This window comes from Dasypus novemcinctus, chromosome 18 (assembly GCF_030445035.2).
Source record: "Dasypus novemcinctus isolate mDasNov1 chromosome 18, mDasNov1.1.hap2, whole genome shotgun sequence".
NCBI lineage: Eukaryota > Metazoa > Chordata > Mammalia > Cingulata > Dasypodidae > Dasypus > Dasypus novemcinctus.
Window position 1 is genome coordinate 16,381,417 of NC_080690.1, and position 24,710 is coordinate 16,406,126.

Sequence of the window (24,710 nt, forward strand, 5' to 3'; positions counted from 1 at the left end):
AACATTTAAAAAGAAGCATGCTTGAATGAGGCATCAAAATTTCTGTTTTCTGGATACCTAGCCTCTAAAGATCTAACTACAATGCAGACCACAAAGGCAGAAGGCCACGGTGAAAATACCAGCTGAATTTCAAGGTGCCACTACTAACGTTTGTACAGAAGGCTTTGAGTTAACTGCACATGAGAATGAATTAGAGCTGAGAGGAAAATGAAAAGGATTCCAGATGCTCTCAAACAAGTGCTGAGCCATGAGTGCGCCCTAGCAAAGGGCACACGCTAAGAGGGTACCCATCTTCCTCCCACGGCTGACCTCCTCAGGCCCCAAGAGGTGCTGCCAGCTGCTCATTCGGACAGAGGGAATCTATTTTCCAGGGAGAACTCTCTGCACAAGCACAGCCCACACACTCTTGCCAAGAGAGGCTTTCCATGTTCTGTTCTCACATTCTGATATTTATTTTTACCCCTCCAAACCAGAGGTGACTTACCCTAGTGTTTTGACTCCTTCAGCTTCAATGCAAATATGTCAACCTTTTGGGAACCTGTAGGGGAGGCTTAAAATTCAGGCTCTCCAAAGCAAAGGAGAATTCTCTTCCCAGAACACTTTCTTGCAGCAGTCAATTTTTACACTCAGGATGGTTTAAATATTACTTGAACAGGAAAAGATAATCTTCATTGTCTTTTTACTCCATATTATAATAAGAGGTTTTAGTTTTCTTAGAAATAATTTTTTTTTGTTTTTTCGGAATAGACTGTTTCTAAGAAATTCAATATAGCTCTAAGTGTCATTTATCTTCCCAATATCATTGTGGGCTTCCAGCTTCCCATTTCCTACCCTCCTGCCTGCTGACAAATAGATGTTTCTTGCTAAGGGAGACTCTAATCACGGTGCTTGCCGTGACATGAGCACCTTGCACAGGGCTAAGCGTGAAGACAGTTGACAATGGGTGGGCAGGATTGACCTTTACAGACAGCCACAAAAGGGGAAAGAACGACCCCTCCTGTCAGGGCAGCCAGCCAGAAAAGAGAAGAAAACCTCCTAGCAAGGGAATCTGTGGTAATAACAAAAGAAGTAGAGAATGTGCTCTTGGCTCTTCTTATTTCTGAGTGAGCTAGAAATTAAATGCAGTCAGATCACCACTGACCTAGGTCCTGAGCTCTAGGCTTGGTTTGGAAACAGCTATTAATGAAAACTTTTTTCCTAATGCTTAGTAATTGCTGTAGGAATGAGTTTGAAGGTTCAGCACTATACCTCAAGTTGAAATTTAATAAATGTTTTTTCAATTTCTTTCCACAGTAATTAATTTCTAAATTGGTATAATTCAATTTCTATAATACTAACACAAATAGTATTTATTAGAAAATCCAACAAAAATCCCAGTTGAAATATGAAAGGAGTTTGTCACCTCTAAGAACTACAACTGAAAATACTTTTATGCTATAAGGGCACCAATAAACATGAGTTTTCCAAGAAAGGTTTGAGAAGAAAACATGTTCTACAGTTGATCACTCATATAACACTTCAGGGTTCCTGGAACTCAATCTCCTTGACTAAGATGATATTAAAGAATCAATGGACTGTGGGAGAGTGTGGGCTATGATGTGGACCATTGACCATGAAGTGCAGCGGTGCTCAGAGATGTATTCATCAAATGCAAGGAATGTCTCATGATGATGGAGGAGATTGTTGTTATGGCGGGGGGGGAGTGGAATGAGGGGGGTGGGGGGTATATGGGGACCTCATATTTTTTTAATGTAATATTGAAAAAAATAAAGACAAAATAAAAAGAATCAATGGAATCATAAAACCTTTGTGGAAAAGGAAAAGTTCCATTTTAATAAACCAGCAGGATCATTCAATCCATACACTATCTTAGTATAAAAAACAATAGATCCTTGATGTGCTTTTTGTTTTTAAAAATGTAACCAGAAGTTGCCATAAAAGGTTAAATCTGGAGATAATGGTGATTTCGAGGTGGCAAGAAAGAGAACCATTGCTGTCTTAGTACTAAAGCCTTTTTGTGGTCTCCACCTTCAGTCTCCACCATCCCTTCCTCTGTAACCCACGTGGGGCCTTGCGCTTATCCCATTGCTCTGGACATGTCTGTTGACTCTTTTCCTCTTCATCTAGCTAACTCTGCACATCAAAATATGTACCAGGAAGCAAAACTGCCTAAGCAATATGTCTTGCTTTCTACCAGACACATCAGCAACCTAACTGGATAAAGACTAATGTGAAAGCAGCTTTTCTAGAGGACATTTCTTTCTTTCTTTCTTTTTCTCTTTCACCTTTTATTTATTTTGTCTTCATTTATTTTTTTAATATTACATTAAAAAAATATGAGGTCCCCACATACCCCCCACCCCCCCACCCCACTACTCCCCCCATAGCAACATTCTCCTCCATCATCATGAGACACCCACTGCACTCGGCGAACACATCTCTGAGCACCGCTGCACCTCATGGTCAATGGTCCACAGCATAGCCCACACTCTCCCACGTTCCATCCAGTGGGCCATGGGAGGACCTACAATGTCTGGTAATTGTCCCTGCAGCACCACCCAGGACAACTTCAAGTCCCGAAAACGCCTCCACATCTCATCTCTTCCTCCCATTCCCCACACCCAGCAGCCACCATGGCCACTTTCTCCACACCAATGCCACATTATCTTCGATTACTAATCACAATAGTTCATGAATAGAATATCAGTAAGTCCACTCTAATCCATACTCTATTCTCCATCCTGTGGACCTTGGATTGGTTGTGTCCATTCCACATCTATGTCAAGAGGGGGCTTAGATTCCACATGGATGCTGGATGTTAGTAAACATTCACAATTCTTCACACAAGATCCACAAAGCACTGTGGCTAGACTAGGGTTGTGTTAAAACCTTATAGTAAAAAGAGTAGTCACTGTACATGGAAAGAGCTGTCTTTACAAGGAATAATGATAAATGGTAATAGAAAAATAAGAATGACAAATGGCTGCTAGTTGGAACCAATGACTCTGAGGAGCTGTCACAAGTCAGCAGGACATGCTGATCCTATTTCTTCTGATAGTGACTGTGTTAGTCAGCCAAAGGGGTGCTGATGCAAAATACCAGAAACCTGTTGGCCTTTATAAAGGGTATTTATTTGGGGTAGAAGCCCACAGTTACCAGGCCATAAAACATAAGTTACTTCCCTCACCGAAGTCAGTTGCCATGTGTTGGAGCTAGATGTCTGCTGATGTCTGCGAGGGTTCAGGCTTTCTGGATTCCTCTCTGCCCAGGGCTCATTTTCTCTACGTGCTTATCACCTCTGCTTTTCCACAAGGCCAGCTGTAGACTATCAGGAAAATGACTCATCTCTGCTGTGTTTAATGGAGACTTCTCTCCTTCCTCACATATCTTCTTCTCTGTGTGTTTACTTCCCAGGCCCCAGGATCAACACTCTCTTGTGTCCTCCTTCTCTGTGTCTTTATTTCCCCAAGCTCTACATCAAAACTCCACATCACATCTCCAACTAACTCCACTGCTCTGCTATGTGGTTTTCTCTGTGAGTCCTTGCTCACCAAGGGGGCAGGGCAGGGACTCAGTGTCCTACTGACGTGGCCCAATCTAAGCCTTAATCATTATTTAATCAAGTAAAAGTGAAACCTCTGAATCCAATATAATCTAATATGCCCAGAGGAACAAGCCAGTTTACAAACATAGCACAATATCTATTTTTGGAATTCATAAATAATGCCAAACTGCTACAGTGACTTTTCTAAAATTAATAATATTTGATTTTTCACAAATATCTGATAAATTTCAAAACTAAATGTTAGTTTTCATCCAAACACCACTAATTTAGAGAAAGGAGGAGATCTATCTATTCCATTTAAATTTTTATATTTAAAATTAGAAAGTTATTTCTAAAATAAAGAATACATTCAACTACTGGTTTATAAATTCTTAAATTCTGTAAAAAACTCAAATCATCTTTGTTCTTATGCAAAAAAAAATTAGCTTATAGAAGCTGGCAGGTCTAAATGTCATGGTGGCATATTTCTAGCACCATCTTTGCTGTTTTCTTTCACTTCTACTTTTTGCAAAAACAGTCTTGTTATATTTCATACATCCTTATAAAATACCTTAAAATACACCTGGAAGGAAGAATGAATAAAAATAAACATACTAACAACAATTACAGCTAGAGGGATTAAAATGAAAGGATGTGCTCTCAGTCCTTGGAGGAAGGGGATGGGGTTTAGGCACAGCTCAGTAAGGCGCTCTTGTTAATGTTAGAGCATCTTTTTGAACTGAGATTACATCAGATATATTTACTTGTTTACAAAAGACATGTATATTGTGTTTTGTAATCAAAGGGTTGTTATAAAAAGGACCTAGGGATGAGAACAGGGTTTAGTGCAGTTTAGTGATGCTAATCTCTGCTTCTAGTGATCATTTTCAAAGCCATCACAAAAAAGGCCCAGTGCCTATCCAAGATCTTCCGAAGCTGTTTTTATCACTTGACGGCCCCATAGCTACTCACCATGCGTGCCCGAAAGTATGCAGGGATGAAGGACTGGTTAGACAGATTGAGATGCCTGGAGGAGTCCTTTAGGACGTAGATAAAGCCAAAATCAATTTTAGTGGGATGTACATAGATGACTGGGCCTTCTCCAATGCTCTTTAAGTGACATGCCTGCATCCCATGAGAAAGAAAAAGAACAGGAATAGCTGAAAATGGCTGGCCTTTAAAATCAATTAGAACAGAAGCTTGCAGCCACTCCTTTAATTAAAAACAGGGGCCTAAAGGGATGATCCTCAGAACTGACATTCTTTCTCACTGGTTTTCCATGATCAGAGGGTCTCAGGGATGACCACATGGGTCAGACCTATGGTGAATCCAGCCTGGAATTCTACCCAAAGAAGGAAAGTCAGCATCCCGAGGTAGCCCAGAGCCATGCCCTGCGGGGGGATCCATTATCTTGGTTTCCTAGACTTCTCCCCATAGGCCAGCTTCAAGGCCTGTCAACATGGGGTTAAAGACCTGCACTTCAGAGTTGAAGGTAGCTGGGTTTGAGTCTCAGTTCTGTCCCTTTTCTGGCAGCATGATGTGGCAGGGGTCTGCACACAGTTGTGCAGGTTGGGGGAAGCCCATCTCTGGCTCTGCTGCCCTAGCCCTACATCCTTGACGAGGCACTGTGTCTGCCCAAGGAAAGGGGAACTTTTTCTTTCACAAAGCACTGCCTGCTTGGCAAGTGACACTTGCATGTGACCGCATCTGTACAGACAGGGGCACAGTCTAGCAGGGTCCCTAGACTGCGGGCATGTGTCAGGACTGGTCTGCCTTTGTGATGCTGCTTACGAAGGCAGGTAGATTATATATGGCATCTTACATGGAAGAGATAAAAGCATAATACTATTTATTATTAAGCAACCAGAGTCAATTCAAGAAAATGTAAGCTGGCATCACCCTGCTTCCAAGTAAACCAGAAGTCTAGGAATTCATATATTGTTGGGCAAACTCCTTCAAGATTCGAGATTCATCTTTGAATTCAGCTCAGCAGAAAGCCTGCACAACTCCCTATTCACATGCTTGGAGACAGACTACTTCTCTTAACAACTTAGGAAGGTTGATGTAGGCTATAAGTCAAGTCATCACACAGGAAAAGAGAACCAGTGAGCAGTCAAGTGATGCAGACCTCAGAGATCACATGATACCAACTAGTGGGACTCAAAACTAGCTTTGTACCAGCAACACCCAAGGAGATTATCAAATATACAGATGTGCTGACTCCTTCCCCAGAAAGAGAAGCAGGACAAGGGTCAAGCATAGGTGTGTATATGTGATTGTGAGAATGTGCATGAGTGTAAAACTTGGATAATGAGCTAGGTTTAAGAACAAATGTATAAAATTGTAAAAAATAGTGTAAAGCACTATTTTTATGTTTCAGCAAATAGATTCCCTAAATAACATAGCATTAGTATTTCAGAATGAAAATGTAGAACTCTAGAATTTTAAACAACTGGAGGATATGCAAATATGGCATGTTCCTTAAGTGGGGATGCTTGATGTGTTTGTTACCTCCTGAGAGCCTTCATGTTGCTCAAATGTGGCCACTCTCTAAGCCAAACCCAGCATGTAAATGTATTACCTTCCCCTAGTGTGGGACATAACTCAAGGGGATGAGCATCCCTGGTGCTGAAGGATTACTACCAAGCAACTAGAAAAAGACCTTGAATAAAAGGGAGAAATGGCAGAGACAAGTGAGTTTATATGGCTAAAAGACTTCAAAGTGAGTCAGGAGGTCATCAGAGGGGTCACAATTATGCACGTCTCAGCAGAATCTCAGAGATAGCCAAAGTGGATACAACCCCAGGTAGGGGTGCTCCTGAGGGCTATGGAGACACCCAGATCCTACGGTCATGACAGATGACTCTGGAGTTCAGTGCCTTGCCAGTGGGCCCTACTTTCGAGTTTGTGCTCCTGAGTGTGATGGAGTTGGACTCAGATGTGACCTCTCTACACATACCTCTTCTGACACTTTTACTGAACCTGTGGCTAGAACTGGGGTTGGTGTATGCTCAGGAGGCTTGAATCTCTGGACTGTCCATTTGCCAGCTGGGCCCTGAGCCTCAGGAGAGCTGCAACACCTACTCTCTGGTTTGTTGGACTTACCCAGGTCAGCTACCAGGACGGTGAGGATGATCAACCACTACACCAGGGAACCAAGAGAGTCTACAACTGCAAGCAGGAGAATCACATCTGCCAGCCATGTGGGATCTAACCCCCCTCTTGATTTAGAGGTGGAGTGGACATTGCCATCCCTGGGTCCTCAGGATGGAGGAATAAAATATGGATTAGAGTGGACTAACTGGTATTCTACTATAGAATTATTGTGACTCTAACAATGGAAGAAACTGTATCATTGATATGGAGACAGTGGTCATGGGAGTTGCTGAAGGCAGGGAGAGGGAAGAAGAGATGTGCTATGGGGCCATTTTCAGGACTTGGAATTGTCCTGAATGATAATGCAGGGACAAATGCAGGATGTTATATATCCTCCCCTAATCCAATGAATGGACTGGGAGAGTGTAAACTACAATGAAAACTATAATCCATGCTGTGTAGCAGTGCTCCAAAATGTATTCATCAAATGCAATGAATGTGACACAATGATGAAAGAGGTTGTTGATGTGAGAGGAGTGGGGAGTGGGGGTATATGGGATCCTCTTAAATTTTTTAATGTAACATTTTGTGTGATCTATGTATCTTTTAAAAAAGATAATTTAAAAAGTAAAAAAAAAAAAAGAAGTATAGCAGGGAAGTGGATGTGCCTCAAGCAGTTGGGTGCCTGCCTACCACATGGGAGGTCCCAGGCTTGGTTCCCAGTGTTCCCAAAAAAAAGATGAACAGATACAGCATACAATGAACAGACACAGAGAACAGACAGTGAGCGCAAACAATGGGGGGAGGGGGAATAAAGAAATAAAATAAATCTTAAGGAAAAGAAAGAAGTATAGCAATTTCAACTGTAATTCTAAAAATCTGGCTCTCACCATAGGGGGGTCCGGGCTCCCAAAGGTTGAGATGTAAACTGTGGACCTGTGTTCTCCGGTGACTTGGGTCTCTAGGGCCAGAGGAACGTCCACGGTGCTGTGGGGAGGGATGGTCCCACAGGGGCTGGGGCTAGAAAGCAGCACAGGAGGTTCATCCTCATATACCTGGTGGGAGAGAGGGCACCAGGCCCACAGCACAGTATGAAATAAGTCCATCAAATTATTTTGAAACAAGTATTGTCCTGAGTCCCTGGAGTCTTTTAGAAATGTATCGTCGTTCAAACAAGAAAATAGGCTTGAGCACCACAATTCAGCCAGAAGGAAGTTTGGTTAAATAGAGAATTCAAGATGATAGTGTCCAACTGCCAAATTCTTTAACCTGACCCTTCACACCTTCACACTGTTTCCCAGAACCGCATCCTTGGCACTTCATCGGTGGAATATCCTGAAACATCATGCTGCTTCCCAGTCCAAGCCGTGGCACCTGTGGTACCCTTCCTGGAAAGCCCTTCTTTCCCTTTGACCCACCTGGGACACTCATCCTTGATATCCATTCCCCTCTCTCCCATGCCTCCCTGTATCCCCAGTACTCTACGAGGGGTGGGGGGGATTTCTTCCATCCCCACACATATTCTGTTCAGTCCTTTTCCATAGCACGCACCAGATGGCATTGTAATAATCTACTTATCCATTTACTTCAGGGACTTCTTAGGACATGGACTGGCCTTGCCTCTTTACATGCTCATTTCCTGGTCCAAAGCATATGACCAATATGCTGTTGTTGTTTTTTAATGAGGAAATGAATGAATGAATTAATGTGGTCCAGTGTTTACCAATATCTGTTCCTCAGAACCCTGTTCTGCCACATAGTAGTAGCTCTTAGACAACAAAAAATAAATTAAAGTCCCAGGGTCAAATACACGTGGCTAATTGTAGGAAACGCTTCTCCTGCCTCAGCTCCTCGGGAAGGCAGAGTGTCGTGGAGCACCCCACGGTGTCTCAGCGCCTGGGCTGGTCTAACATCATCTAGTCCAACTCAGCCTCCCTGGGCTGCAGTGGCCCGCGAGCCTGCCTGGAGGTTTAGACAAAAGGAAAAGAAAAACAGTAATACCGATCCTGTCTTCATTTAAAGGTTTGATACACTTTTCATCGGGGACTTTCTGTATTAATTTTGATTCCTTAAAATACCGCATGAACATATTTCTCTTGATCATCAAGTCTTTTGGCTTCCCCTAAAATTCTGTGCCCAAGGCGGGCTCCCCACCCTAGTCCCTGGGCTGCGGTGCAGGAACAGCTTCCCCGTCACCCGGATGCGAGCCCCGCTCTAATTTCCGGAGATGATCGTGCATGGTGCCGGGCTGCCTGTTCTGCTGCTGAGCATCTGCGAGAGGGAAGGTGCCTCCTTGGCTTCTAGGTCTGTCTCAGGGAAACTCACCGAATCATTCTAATTCCCTCCTTTACGCAAGAGTCTTAGATAGTGGAGAGTAGTGATCCAGTCCTAGCTAAGCCTTCTGTGTTTCAGATTAAACTCTGGTGTTTGCTTCTCACATGACTTGGATTTCCAGGTGAATGGACAGCCGTTCTGGTTACTCTGAACATTATTTACTTTTTTCAAGTTCCCATTTAAAAATAACAATGATAACATCTAAAGACGAAATTCTGGCTGTGCTTTGACTGATAACCTACTACCACTAGCTGAATCCTGCGTTTTTATAACAGCCTAAACCTCCACTGGTTCTGTGGCCCCTATTCTGCTCTTTAACTCACTGAATTTGTAGCCCAGTCAATCCCCCCTTTGCTTTTTTGCTTAAAATTCTATTACCATAGTGTACATGTGTAACTGAGTTTTAAAATAAAATTCACTCTTGGTAGTATCTCATAAGTAACCTTCCATTACTGTATAGATTTTTAAAATCTTTTATCCATGCCTGTTTAAAAACATTAAGAAACAACTCCCCCTTTCTCATGCCTGTATTGTCTTTAGCCTCCTGGTACCATAAACCATTTACAAATATTGCAGTGCTGCATCTCAGTGATGCTGTTCAAGTCACAGCAATGGACATAAATGAAACCTTCTAGCTCTGCTTCGTTTCTGCTGCCTGGTTGAGGCAATTAATTGCAGGTGCAACTTTTGCGTGTCGGCTTAAATTGAGCCTTTAACTTCTCTATCAAGGCAATTTCCCTGGGAAATTAACAACTCTTTGCACCTGCAACTGCTCACTCGTGCAGCTGGCAGTCCAGCTGTGGGTTTATAACACCATCCCCTGATTATCTGAGAATTAAAAGTCAGAATTATATAAGGTCATGTGTTCAGCAATATGGTTCTTTAGAAGCATTTCTCTTTCTCATCAGGGGATTCCAACTGAAGAAAAATGAACAGTGAAGAACGATAAAGTAACTCACCTGAGGCAGGACCTCATAGCCTCCTGGGAGGTCATGATTATTGACAAGCTTGACTGTTTTTTTATAAGGGTACTTCAAGAAGCAGCGCCCAAAGTCCACCTCTGGATTAATGACATGGAGGGTAGGTACAACGCACCTGCTCGAAGAAGCCCATTAATTCAAAAGGATAGAGAGCTTGGTTAATATAAAGAATGCAAAGTTCCAAGTTAAACTCATTTGTCATTGTCACATAGTAGTTTTTCTCTAATAACTATATTAATCATTTCCAAATTTTCTCTCCTGTCATCCTTCTCCCTTAGCCCCTAGTCACCACTTTTTAATCATGAAAGGTCTTGAAGCGGGAATCTGCAAACAGCTGTCTTCTGTGGGTAATGACTAACATTTCCATTGTGTTTTCATATTTGGTCTTCCTTTGACCAGGGAATGCAATGGTGCAAGTTCCTTAGGGTGGTGGATCTGTTCCCATGTCAAGCAGGGCTGGTGACCAGCATGAGGTCCTAAGTAGCTGTGACACTTTGGACCACTCAGAAAAGTCCCCAAAGGACTAGCAACAGCTTGTACCACTCAAATACAGTAATAATTCCAATTCCTCTGCAGAACAGCTGCCTTGGGTGAGCAGGCTCACGCAGCTGTCCACCCCAGAGCAGGCATGGTGACAGGTTCTCAATATGGAGGGAGGCGTTGTGGGTGGAGAGGGTGGGGGAGTCTTGTGTAGGGAAGGGAGCAAAATTGAAGCCCTGTGTTTGCAGTTGGCTTATTATTAGGTATCTGGGGTTTTACTTTATGTCTGTGACTCTCAATGTCTAGCCTGCCCACTAGCCTGTGATATAGTGCAATGGCTAAGAGCACTAGCTTTTGAATAAGACAAGGCCAGGTTCAAATACTGACCTTACCAAGTCCACTCTATGTGGCCTTGGGCAAATTGCTTTCCCACTCTGAATCTCCTCTTCCTCACAGGTAAAATGAGGATAAGACATTCTTCTTAGGGTTGTTGTGAGAAATAAAGGAGACAGTGTAAGTGATGGGAGAGGCACAATGCCACGGAAGTGGTCAGTAGGAGGTGGTTAACGAGAGGCAGAAGGCACGGCAAGCAGTCACTGCTGACTGAGGTGCAAATTCTCAGGGAATTTCTGAGGGTGCACATTCTTAAAGGAACTCTTCCACTGAGAGTCAATGAGTAGTTCCTACAGATTACACTGAAAGTAATGATATGAAAGAGTCTTTAACTGCAAAGCTTGTGTTTTGCATGGAATGAAGCGTCCATTTTTAGCTAGAATGGAAGTAGTCAGCTGGCCCACTGACTTTCTTAACACTACTCCTTTACAGCCTGAAGTGCTGTGCTGAGAGCATTTATAATGTTCAACCCAGGTCACAGAATGTATGTTGATAGGAAGCTCTTAGATCTAAAGATTAAAAAAAAGAAAATCAGGATTTGCTATTGCTATCTATAGGGAAAAGGGTCTGGGAAATATCTAAATAAGCCCATGTAGAAAAGAAATGCAAGGCTAGAGAAAAAGGCAAACTTGGGCATAGAGAGGATCAGATGAGAGAGTTTTTACTGCTTTTAAACAAAAAATAATTAGTTAGCTCTTTGGAAGTAATATATCCAAAAGTGGGCAGGCAGTGGGTCCCCCAATTGAAATTCTTTTGTCATCATCCTAGCTCAAGACCTATGAAATGATGCCAGTTATTATCTCCCACCAACCAGTGTGTCTGCACCTTCTTTAAGGTATGTTTTCCTAAGATTCATGAGAGAACTGAACTCTAGGGATTGACATTATCATTATCAGAGTTTCGCTGATAAGTCATTTTCTCTCTTTCCTACAAACTGAAGTTTCATCCATACATTTTAATGTCCCAGATCTGGACCCTGTTTGCTTTAGGAAGAGAGTGGCCCTATGGTGTTTTTAAGAGTCCCTGACATCACATCATCAGTAGATAACACTCCTGTGTCCCATCACCACTATCAGAAAGACTAACTTAGTCAAGGGCGACACGTCAATAAATAGCAGAGCCAGGATGTTAAACTGGCTCCAGGGGTCACTGCTGCCTCTATAAAAATTAACAGAAAAAAAAAAGAGGAACTAGAGATGGCTCTGAGGAGTTTCTGTTGTTAGATACGAGGCTCATTTTGTGGTCCAACTGATGGCCTGCAATTCCAGTCTGAATGACAGTGCCCAGGAGCAGGGATCTCTTGCTAAAGGGATCTTCCACTAGAGGAACTGAGAGCACCACTCTTCCTTCGGCAAAACTCCCGAGTACTGTATTTAAAGATAAAAATAAAAACCAGCCACTTTTCACCTCCTGCTAAAACTTTTTGATTTTATATTTTGAAAGTCAGACTCATTAAGGAGCATATTATTCTTAACACTGCAAAACACACATATTACTTCTCTTATCTCCACCAAAGGTGCTTTAGAAACACTTGCTGTTTTAAAGCTTTATCATTTGAATATCAGATTCAACTTTCCCCCCAGGAATGCCGAACAAATCCAGTGTGTAGTGGTTGGCAGGCATGCAGCCTTCTGGAGAGGCAGCCCGCTGCTGGAGGCTCAGAGGAGACGCCTGAAGAGAGAGCAGGTGAGCTTGATACCTTGCTGTAATTAAGAGCGCCAGCACTTCTTCTCCAATGCCCTCCACATCTACCACCAGGGCCAGCTCATATTTCTGCACAGTGTTGGAGCATAAGGTCACCTGGAGAGAAAAAGGTGAAAAGTTGCTCTTCTAAAAAGGTCAGCTTTCTCTTGGATTTGGGGGAGAAAAGAGACAAGGGAAGGACTCCACTGATCAGTGCGACTTCTGAGCACTTTATCAGATGTATGATGTTTTACATTTTTAGTTGAACAAGTTACATTTCAGGATCAGGGCATGCTGAGTTTCTTCAAAGTCTAGGTTAGAAGCCAAATGGTTCTTAGTACAAAAGGTTTGCTCATTTCAGAGGAGTTTGTATCAAAGAAGCCATAGATGCACACGAGGGGGAAAGTGACCGTGGAGGATGAGCAATACTAACAAACTTAATTATTGCAATTTAAATTGTTTTCTACGCCTCTGGGCAGTATGAATTATGAAAATTCAATATGCTGACAGAACATTACAGTTAAATTTCTCTTACAGCAAAACAAATGAACATAACTATGTCATTGTCAGAAACTGGAGTAGAGGGGATAAGAAATCAATTAGATAGTATTTGCTTTATCCCAAATCTTGCCTCCCCACAAATATTCATTATTAGAGTAGAAAACAGGAAGCTCCATAGTAAGGTTTCAATCTAAGGACAATGTTTGGCCAGAATATTTTACTCTTCATTTTTATTTGCTATTGTGAAACTTTACATTTAGGTTTTTGAAAGCCTGGTTAAATTTTTTAATTGTTTTTAAAATGTTTTGTCCTAGAAGAGATGCTTGTAATTCTAGAAAACAGCTTCTGGAATGTGTTAAGGCTTTTCTATCCAGAAGTTGTGTATCAGATCCTAATTAAAATTTTTTTCAGATTGCAATGAGAATCACTGGATGCAAATTTGCGTCCATATAGACCTACTTAAAGTGCAGATCCGGAGGGAAAATAGAAGCATAGAGAAAGCTCTCAAGTGAAGGTGGAGTCATTGATTTGGAAAGAAAACTCGTCAGATTTGCAGAGAAGCAGCTGCACTGGTGTGCAGAGATTCTTAGTGTGACTGTAATTCCTTGTTTTTATTTCTGGGCTCTGGTTACAAGGCAGAGGAGCAAGTGGGCTCTGGCTGGAGGCTGCTAGGGAGTTGCTATATTTCTGTACTTCCTTCTACAAATAATTCTATGCTATCTGGGAAAGGCAAAAAAAAAAAAAAAGGATAGGTAACATGTAGGTTGAACATTACTAAGGAATAAGTAAATAAATCTATTGCAACAGCAGCACTTCTTAGTAGGAAAACCACAGTTAGTAACTAAATTATAGTGTTTATATGATATCAGAATTCACTGGGTCCAAGGAGAAGTCCATGGAATTGCTGAGAACTCCCAGAAGAGAATTAGTTGAGTATATTCTTGGTGAGATGTTATGAAGCATTTAAAGTAAATTTTGAGGATAAACCAATAGCTGGTTTAAATGTTCAATGATAATGACTAAGGAGAAAATCAACAACCTTATCTATGAGTTCTTATCTGTTTTCTTTCCCAGAGACCATTGAATTGTTTTCACTGAGTAGCCTTCAATATTGCTAGACCTAACTGTTTGGAGCAGCAAAAATAAGTGAGGGAAGACAGCTACTGCCTTTCACAGGTAACCATGAAATAATTCTGCTGATGGCCCATGAGGCCATAACCAAAGCACCACATCACTCTGATTTGAGACAAAGCTTGGAAGGGCAAACAAATAGCTTCCTCACTGCTATTCCTGCAGACCTAAATTCAAGCACAGCAACATCACAACCACATTTGCCATGCAGTTCAGGTTCACATGAAAAATCTGAATGGGTTAGATATCTCAGTCATCTAAATCTGGATATTTTTATTGATACAAAGATTTTGAGTCTGAAGGAAAGAGAACCTAATCATCCATGAGTTCTTAAATCTTTTTATCTTAGTGCCAATGGGTACGCTATCTGTACAGAACAGCGATTTCACTAGAAATACCTAGAATCCACTGTCCTCGTGAAGGCAATGCATCTAGACTGATGTAATTCCACTGCAGCAGCATGAACTCCTTTGCCCTATGTATTTGTATCCAATTTCTTTTGCTGCAGTAGTTTATTTCTTTGTAGGCTTCACTTTTCTCACCCACTGACACAGGACACTATAGAGCAAAACCCAGATGTGGTCCAAATAGCTATTTGAAAGTTCAACTGCCTGGCCATATGTGCAGAAAGCTTTGAGCTTTACCTTAATAGCAGCAAATCCCTGGGAGCGAATGGTGCCACAGCTGGGCATGATGGTGAATTCTTTTGGTTTCATTGTTGGTATTTCTTCCGTCTTCCAAGATGGTCTTCTGTCGTCTGAATACTGCTCACTGCTTGAAATGCTTTTACTCCCAAGGCCATCCCCAGGGATACGCAGTTTGAAGGTCATGGGGACCAAGGAGGTATTATTAAGAGAACATATTAAGGTGTGAGGAAACCCTGGAGAACAAAATATGAGTGAGAAATAAAGGCCCCACAGTGTCTTCCCCTGACCCTACCATCTCCCCTAGCAAACGGCCAAATCTCTTGAATGAATTTTCTATGCAGTTCCTTACTACTTCCTTAACTCGCACTTACCCTAAGTATTGTTTTTGCTCACACTATCAATAAATACATTTTCATTCATTCATCATTCATTCATTCAATGACAATTTATTATGCATTTACTACGTATCATGTTTTTTTAAAAATTATTTATTTTTAAAAATTACATTAAAAAAATATGAGGTCCCATTCAACCCCACCGCCCCCACCCCCCACTCCCCCCACAGCAACACTCTCTCCCATCATCGTGACACATCCATTGCACCTGGTAAGTACATCTCTGAGTATCACTGCACCCCTAGTCAATGGTCCACCCTACGTAGCATGTTAAGCAATATATATAAAACAAGCCCTTTGATCATTACCCAGACTCCTCTCAAGAGGCAGATTCTATTATCAGTTAGCTGAGTACTCAGGCAGGAGTATATTTTATATTTATTTTTGGAATAAAAGTATAGATTTTTTAAATTAGAAAAAACAGAATCAGGCTTGCTTTTTTTTATTTGCCAAGGTGTGAAAGGAGAAGCCTGCATGGAGACCTGCCTGAGGATCATGCTCTCAGGGTCAATAACAAAAAATTGAATAATAGTCTCTCTCAAGAGACACTTTATAGTCTGCTTTTGATCCAGCCAGAGACTAACACACAAATCTAGACTTTAAACTCACTTAGATAAAGCTGCTTTGTGTGTTATATCTAGCTGTCCTACACTGAGTTCAGTGAGACTCACATTCATTTCCTAAGAGATGTGGATCTTGCAGTGTGTTAACTATTTGGCAAAAAATGTTACAGTCCATACTCTTTGGGAATGTATAGCATACAAACAGTGTTACTGATGACTTCAGAGTTCCTTGGTGAAGAGTTTTACTTTTAGTTCTAATGTCCATTAGATCAGGTTAGCCCTCTCTGGAACTCACAGATTATTAATTCACTTTGTGAAGATGCAGCTAAATTGCAGGTCTCATGAATCTTGTACCATGAATCTTTATCTCTGGTATTTGTCTTTCTGAATAGAAGGTGTCTCAGATAGGTCTATTTGGATTTATTCTGTTTGGGATGTGTTGTCTGTCTTGGGTATTGCTATTTATGTCTTTCATAGAAGTTGGGAAATTTCCTCAAATATTCTTTCTGCCCCTTTTCCATTCTCTTCTCCTTCTGGGACTCCAATAACATGTATGTTTGTGCATTTCATGTTGTCATTCAATTCTCTGAGATCCTGTTTCTTTTTTTTTCTTCATTGTTTTCTCTTTCCACTCTCTTGTCTTTTCAAGTGCACATATGCTGGTCCTTCAAGTTACTAATTCTGTCTTCCATCAATTCAAATCTGCTGTTAGATGCCTCTAAAGTATTTTTAATCTGATCCATGTGTCTTTCATTCCCAGAGGGTCTGATACTTTTCTTTGCAGGCTTTTAAATTGTTCATTATGCTCACCCAGTGTTTTCCTAATATCTTTTTATCTCTTTAGTCATTCATATTTTCCCTCAACTCCTTGAATTGATTTAGGAGATTGATGTGATTTTCATTGATTAGTTGCCTTAAATCCTGTGTTTCGTCAGGATTTTTGGTTTGTTCCTTTGGTTGGGCCATCTCTTCCTGCTTCTTATTATGACCTATAATTATTTGCTGATGTCTGGGTATCTGAATATGTTGGTGAGTTTTTTACTCTGATGGTCAATTTCTCTGTCTTGTCTAGTGGTTTTGTTTCATGGCTCTTCTTTGATTTTTGGTTCAACTTATTCTAAATCTTTAAAAATTTCCAGCTTAAGCTACCAAAATAAGGCCAGGGACTCACTAATGGGGCGTAGATCTGGTCCAAGGGGTCTAGGAGGAGAGATTCCAAAAAGCGTGGTTTTTTTTTTCCTCTTTGCAGTTTCCTGACTGGACAGCAGATGGTGCTGGTCAATGACTCTTTCCACAGAGGTGTTGCTTTTAACCTCCTTCTGCCCATGATTCTGGTCTGTCCAAAGCTGAGATTTAAAGTGGGCACCACTGGCCAAACTCACTGAAGAGAGACCACTCTTCTGCCCTCCCGCACACCCTCTCTCTTACCAGGGTGGAAGAGGTCTGTTCCCCTCTCAGTTGGCTGCAGTGAACCACGGGTTTTATCCAGTATGTTTGCCTTGTGTGTGATGGGTGCCATTCCCAGCCTGTAGCGCTGGTAATTCATGGTTTTCATTTTGGCAGCTTCATCTCTCTGTCCCTCATCCTCCTGGAGGATGCACAGCATACTCCTCATCTGCATATACCCTAAAGCAGCTTCCTCAGACAGCTCTTTGCTCTTCCTCCATTGTTTTGTGAGAGAGCTGAGCCCTTCCTACCTTCTCCAATGCCATCTTCCCCACTTGTATCATGAATCTGAGTTAACCCTGTTTCAGGAAGACATAACTAAATATTGTCAAGAACCAACTTAACTGTAGGTGTAAAAAAGCCTTCCCTGGAAACCCACCCTCAGAGGTCTCCTCCTTTTAACCTGAAGAATGGGTACTCTGGAGGATGCACCAATGAAAGTCTTCTTTAGAGCCATCTAACAACTGACTCTGAAGTTAAATTATGAGGTGTTGACATTTGGGTAAAAAGAAGCCCGAAAAACCAAATTATTTACTGAAGATGTGGGAAAATGCTTGCATTGGAGATGTTAAATGGAGGTTATCTGAAAAACACCCAGAAGAAGATGACTTCCAGAAATAGATTGTTGTCCTAAGTTCCTTGGAACAAGTAGGCTGTACATGAAGTAGAGAGCTTCTGCTCCAAACTGATGAAGTAAAACTTTTACTAGATGCCTCAAACTACTGATTCTCATACTCTCCTTTGCATGATTTCGTTCTTTATCATTTTGGTCATGTTATCCCCTATTTAACACCTTAAGGTTATAACAATTCTGATATACTCTTATATATTTCCCTTTACCATTGAAGATAACTTTCTTGGGTCTAGGCCTTGCTCATGCCAACTATTATCTCTTCTGCCAAGCTTTCTAAGATCTTTATGTGATAATTCCAAATAAGTCTTGTCTCTAACTAACTCCCTAGTTTATACCCTCCTAAGTCAATCTATTAATAGTTATTTCCCCTTGAGTAAAATACTGTTCATACCAGGGCCATGGAAGATACAGCTAGCATGCATTTTTGTGGTGTTTATGTTTACCCCAACACATCTACCCTTGAACTTTTAGACTCCAGACAAGTCATCAAATTTTGTAATAACTTCTATTTCTAAATCCCAATGGTCAAGTTCAGTGATTACCTGGAGCCTTCAAAACTCCTTATTCTCACACGCAACCTACTCTTGTGCTTCCTGGAACATACCAGGTTTGCAGATACTTACCCTGCCCCCTTTGGCCAATCACCCAGCACAACAATTGTTACTTGGTCCATTTTATTCTTTGACAAATCCAAGGTCTCATCAAAGCCTCAGGGTTCCTTCAAGGACAACCATCTCCCAAAGTCTATAATCTGTCTCAGGTTTCCACTATTACAATCAACCTAACTAATTACTAGGTGTGCCATCTACCATCCAGTCCTACCCTTAAAATCTTTATAGCCACCCCTTAAATACTTTGGATATAACTTACAATACTATATTACCTCTCACCTACTATATGGTATTTACAATAGCCTAACATCTTGAATTCCAATAGAGCCTGAGGTCAAATCTAGAACCTTACCTAAATAAATGTCATATATGCAACACTCATCTTAATGCCAATGCAGGGACAAAATTACCAACCTTGGTTAGCTTAATACACTGCCCAGCCTACAAAAACCTCTGCAAACCTTGTTTAACTACACATGATTTGTCTCTTATCCTGAGATAACTAAAAAATTTCTCTGATTCCTGGCTCTCTTCTGTAACAATTTCTCCTTTTTGTGTGTGGAACTATATGAAACCCTATTGGTCTTTCTTTTGAATCAATAAATACTCTTGTCTGCCACATCAAACCCTACTTGCACATATGGGGCTATAATTAGAAAATTTCAAATAAATAATTCTCCAAATACTCCAATGGACTAAGTTTCTTTGTGAAGATTCTGATGGGAGGCCAATCTATCTAGAGAAATACTTTGTTGGCATCATTAGGGCTCTAATTCCAACAGTGCAGGTCATATAAGTTGAAAAGATTATCAAAAAATTGTTCTTAACTTTGGCTGATAAAGTGCAGGTTCTAGAAGCACACAGCAAAGTAGCCTGAATTTACCAGACCCAGTGGTTTTAAAAATCAAATAGTCCTAGATTTCCTGCTGGTAAGCTAAAAAGGTTATGCTATTGCTAACATTTCCTATCACAGAGAAGATTAAAGAATCTATATTGAACCTAAAAGAAAAGGCAATATGGTTTTTGAAGATGAACTTAGGAGGTCTTTGGGATAAATTTTCATATCTCAGGGATCTTGGGTCATGGCTCTAAAGTGGCTTCCAGTCCGTTCCTTATATAACAGCTCTATCATCCAATGGTTCAACAAGATATTATACAACAAAAGAAAAAGAAACTTTCTAATTTTCACCTAAGTCAGTTACCAAAACTTCTAGCTGGGCCAACTATGAGAAACAGCTGATTATTATCTCTATAGCTTGGAGACAATATGATTAAATTACCCAGTGATGATCTTTCTTGTATCCTAGGGATAAGGGAGGAGCAAAAGGGAATACTGTTAATGGAAAAATCTACCTAACCTTGGAGCTTGCATGTCTGGTTTTATCCATTATGTGACCCAGAGCCCACCAATATTACATAACCCATTCTAGATCTGATGGAGGACAGTGTTCTCAGTGTCATTAAAAAAAAAAAAAAATATATATATATATATATATAATTCCTGCCTCCCTTACAGCTTGCTTGCTGTCTGCTCTTTTGTGTCCATTTGCTGTGCGTTCTTCTGTGTGTCTGTATTTTTATTTATTCCCCCTCCTCCCCACCATGGTTTGCTTGTTGTCTGCTCTCTGCGTCCATTTGCTGCATGCTCTTCTGTGTTTTTACTTGTCTCTCTTTTTGTTGCGTCACCTTGCTGAGTCGGCACTCTGGGGCACTTGCGGGCCAGGTGGCACTCCTTGGCATAAGGGCAAGCCTGTCTTTACAAGGAGGACCCAGGACACGACCCCAGGGCCTCCCATATGGTAGACAAAGCCCAACTGATTGAGCCACATCTGCTTCCTTCTCAGTGTCATTTTTATAAAACTGAATAAGGCCCATCCCAAGAGTGACTTTCAATCTGCTTTTGAATCATCCAGAAACTGACACACAGCCAATGCAGCAATGACTCTGATTAAGTCAAAACACAAGTCTTGAGTATTCCAGCAGCACCTCAGTGGAAATCAGCACCATGGGATTAGTGATTAGTTAGATAAGACCTCCTGACCTCTCAAATCCTATACCACGTATACCTTGATAGGATAGGGATACATGAGAAATATGAGACTGGTTACAGAAAATAGCTACATTGCCTTTGAAAAAACCCTATATATTATCGCGATTAAGCATCTTTTAATGTGTATTTCATATATGTTCTCTTCTGTTCTGGTCATGCATTTTACCAATTTATACGTGTCTATCCATATATTTTGTCAATTTTTATATTGGATGATTTAACATTTTCTCAGTGATTACCAGGAGTTCTTCATGTATTCTGATTTTAATCCTTATTATGTATGTGGCAAATATTGTCTTTTCACTGTGTTTACAAAGCCTTTTTGTTCAGAGGTTTTCTTAATATTTTCTTTTCTTTTTTCCTTTATGACATTTGCATTTACCATCTTGTTTAAGAAGTCCTTCATAATTCCTGGTGTATAAATATAATCATCTATATTTTCTTCTAATACTTTGAAAAATTGGCTTTTCAACCCATCTGGAATTTATTTTTGTGAAAGATGTGAGATAAAAGTCTAAATTTAATATTTCCACATGGATAACCAAATGTATCAATGCCATTTATGAAGTAGCTCATCCTGTCTCTGCTGCTTTGAAATTCCACATGTAACACATATAAATTCCCATATAGTCATGGATTTATTTTAACTTGTTGTCTGTTCCATTAATTTATTTTCCTGTGCTTTAAAATGTATTTTGCTAACTAGTAGGAAATATCTACTCTCATTGGTGTTTGCTCTTAAAAAATTATTGTCTCTTTTTGTGAAGTTTCTTTTCATAATGAGTTCAAGAATTTTTCTTCCTGTAATTCTTGCACTTTTATTATTAGGTTTATTCCCAGTTATTTTATACTTTTATATTTTTAAATGAGATTTTTTATTGTATTTTCTAATTAACCACTGTAGTGTATAAAAATCTATTGATATTTATATGACAATATTTTATCTAAGCATTGTTAAAATTTTACTAGTTCTAATGGTTGACCAGTTAATTCTCATGGATTTTTTAGGTAGAAAATAACAAATCTATAAATAATGATAGTTTTTAAAAAAAAGATTTATTTATTTATTTATTTATTTCTCTCCCCTTCCCCCCACCCCCCCGCCCCGGTTGTCTGTTCTCTATGTCTATTTGCTGCATCTTCTTCTTTGTCCGCTTCTGTTATTATCAGTAGCACGGGATTCTGTGTCTCTTTTTGTTGTGTCATCTCGTTGTGTCAGCTCTCCATGTGGGCAGTGCCATTCTTAGGCAGGCTGCACTTTCTTTCACGCTGGGTGGCTCTCCTTACCAGGCGCACTCCTTGCACATGGGGCTCCCCTACGCGGGGGACACCCCTGTGTGGCACAGCACTCTTTGTGTGCATCAGCACTGCACGAGCTCCATGCGGGTCAAGGAGGCCTGGAGTTTGAACCGTGGGCCTCCCATGTGGTAGACGGACACCCTAACCACTGGGCCAAGTCCGCTTCCCTTATGTTTTTCTTTAGATGGACACCCTAACCACTGGGCCAAGTCTGCTTCCCTTATGTTTTTCTTTTCAACTATATATCTTATTTCTTTTTCTTATCACAATGCCAACATCTGTTATTTTTTGGTTGCTTTTTTAATTTTTTTTAATTATGGGCATCCTGTAGGTATAAAGTGGTACCTCATTCTGTGGTACTATTGTGAGGTGATTTTGATTTGCATTTCTATAATGACTAGTGTGAACAGCATCTTTCATATGCTATGTTACCTATTTGTGTATCTTCTTTGGAGTAATTTCTATTCATATTATTTATTCATTTTAAATGGATTGTTTATCTTTTTATTGTTAGTTTTAAGAGTTCTTCATATATTCTGGATACTAGAGCCTTATCAGATATATGATTTGTAAATATTTTATCTGACTATGTATGTTGGTTGTTTCTTCTCTGTTGATTGTGTCCTTTGATGCACAAGAATTTTAAAAATTTTGATGAAGTCCAGTTTATTTTTTGTTTTGTTCCTTGTGCTTTTGATGTCATATTTATAAAACCATTACCAAATCCCAGGCCATGAAGATTTGTCCCAATGTTTACTTCTAAATGCTTTTTAAAAATAGTTTTACCTTTTAAATTTAGCTATTTAATCCATTTTGAATTAATTTTTATATATGGTGTGAGGTAGGTATCCAACTTCATTCTTTTACATGCAGTTATCCAGTTTTCCCAGTACCATTTGTTGAAGAGACTATACCCTCAATGAATGGTTTTTACACTCTTGTTAAAAACCTAGTGATCACACATGTATGGGTTTATTTCTGGACTCTTGAATATATTCCATCAATCTATATGTCTATCCTTATGCCAATACCACACAATCTTTATTACTGTAGATTTGTAACAAATTTTGAAATTTGGGAAGTATGAATCCTCTAAATTTGTTATTGTTTTTCTAGATTTCTTTGGCTATTCAAGGTCCATGCATTCCATATGAATTTTAGAATCAACTCTTTCATTTCTGCCAAAATGCCATTGGAGTTTTGATAGAAAGTGCACTGTATCTATAGATCACTTTGTGGAGTACTGCCATTTTAACAATATTAAGTCTTCCAATCCATAAACCTAGGGTGTTTATTCATTTATTTGTATCCTTGCATTTCTTTCAGCATTGTGTTATAGTTTTCAGTCCATGTCTTGTACTTTTTCTGATAAATTTATTCTTATTTTATTCTTTTTGATGCTATTGCAAATTGAATTATTTTCTTAATTTCATTTCAGATTGTTAATTGATAGTGTATAGAAGTACAACTGATTTTTATAAGTTGATCTTGTATCTACAACTTTGCTGAACTTATTAGCTCCAAAATTTTTGTATGTGGATTCCTTAGGATTTTCTACATATAAGATCATGTCATCTAGAAAGAGTGATGGTTTTACTCCTTCCTTTCCAATTTGGATGCCTTTAAGTCTTTTTCTAGTCTAATTGCTCTAATTTTCTAGTCTTAATTCCAGTGTTGAATTAAGGCTTTCAATCTTTTACCTTTGAGTATGATGTGAGCTGTGGGTTTTCCATATATTCCCTTTATCATACTGAGGAAGTAACCTCTTCTATTCCTAGTTTTTGAGTGTTTTTAATCAAGAAACGGTGTTAGGTTTTGTCAAATGTATTTTCTACATCAGTTGATATGATCATGTGATCATTCATGGGCATACCTTGGTGAAATTGTGGGTTTAGTCTCAGACCACTGCAACAAAGAGAATAACCCAACAAAGCAAGTCACACCAATGTTTTAGTTTCCCAGCTCATATAAAAGTTATGTTTTCACTATACTATAGTCTACTAAGTTTACAGTAGCAGTATGTCTAAAAAAAGAATGTACATACCTTAATTTAAAAATACCTTCTTACTGAAAAATGCTAACTATCACCTGGGCATTCAGCAAGTTATACTCTTTTTAGCTGGTGGAAGGTCTTGCCTCAGTATTGATGGCTGCTGACTGGTCAGGGTGGTGACTGTGACAATTTCTTAAAATAAGACAACAATGAAGTTTGCCACATTGATTGACTCTTCCTTACATGAAAGATTTCTCTGTAGCATGCATTGCTGCTTGATAACATTTTACATACAGTAGCACTTTTTTCAAAATTGGAGTCAATCCTCTCAAATCCTGCCACTGCTTCATCAACTAAGTTTATGTAATACTCTAAATCGTTTGTTGTCATTTCAACAATGTTCATAGCATCTCCACTAGGAGTAGGTGCCATCTCAAGAAACCCCTTTCTTTGCTCATCCATAAGAGGCAACTCCTCACCCATTAAAATTTTATCATGAAATTGCAGTAATTCAGTCACATCTTCAGGCTTCTCTTCTAATTCTAGTTCTCTTGTTACTTCTACCACATCTTCAGTTACTTCCCTTACTGAAGTCTTGAATCCCTCAAAGGTATTCATAAGGGCTGGAATTGATTTCTTCAAAACTCCTGTTCATGGTTGATATTTTGACTTCATCCCATGAATCATGAATGTTCTTAATGGCATCTAGAATGGTGAATCCTTTCCAGAACATTTTCAATTTACTTTGCTCAGATCCATCAGAGGAATCACTATCTATGGCAACTATAGCCTTAGAAAATGTATTTCTTAAACAGTAAGACTTGAAAGTCAAAATTACTTCTTGATCCATAGGTTGGGTTGCAGGATGGATGTTATATCAGCAAGTATGAAAACAACATATCTCATTTACATCTTCGCCAGGGCTCTTGG

The 24,710-nt window shown here is 39.9% G+C and overlaps 1 protein-coding gene across 3 annotated transcripts in view; it reads right to left on the reverse strand.

Moving 5' to 3' along the window:
* Positions 1-24,710, reverse strand: part of HYDIN (HYDIN axonemal central pair apparatus protein) — a 516,844-nt gene that overhangs the window by 228,554 nt on the left and 263,580 nt on the right. For all 3 annotated transcript variants that reach the window (XM_071209089.1, XM_058279757.2, XM_071209090.1), the window contains 5 exons: positions 14,787-15,022; positions 12,527-12,627; positions 9,934-10,069; positions 7,531-7,695; positions 4,517-4,669 (listed from right to left, as the gene is read on the reverse strand). In XM_071209089.1, coding sequence (XP_071065190.1) covers positions 4,517-4,669; positions 7,531-7,695; positions 9,934-10,069; positions 12,527-12,627; positions 14,787-15,022 — 791 coding nt within the window. The remainder of the gene's footprint in view (positions 1-4,516; positions 4,670-7,530; positions 7,696-9,933; positions 10,070-12,526; positions 12,628-14,786; positions 15,023-24,710) is intronic.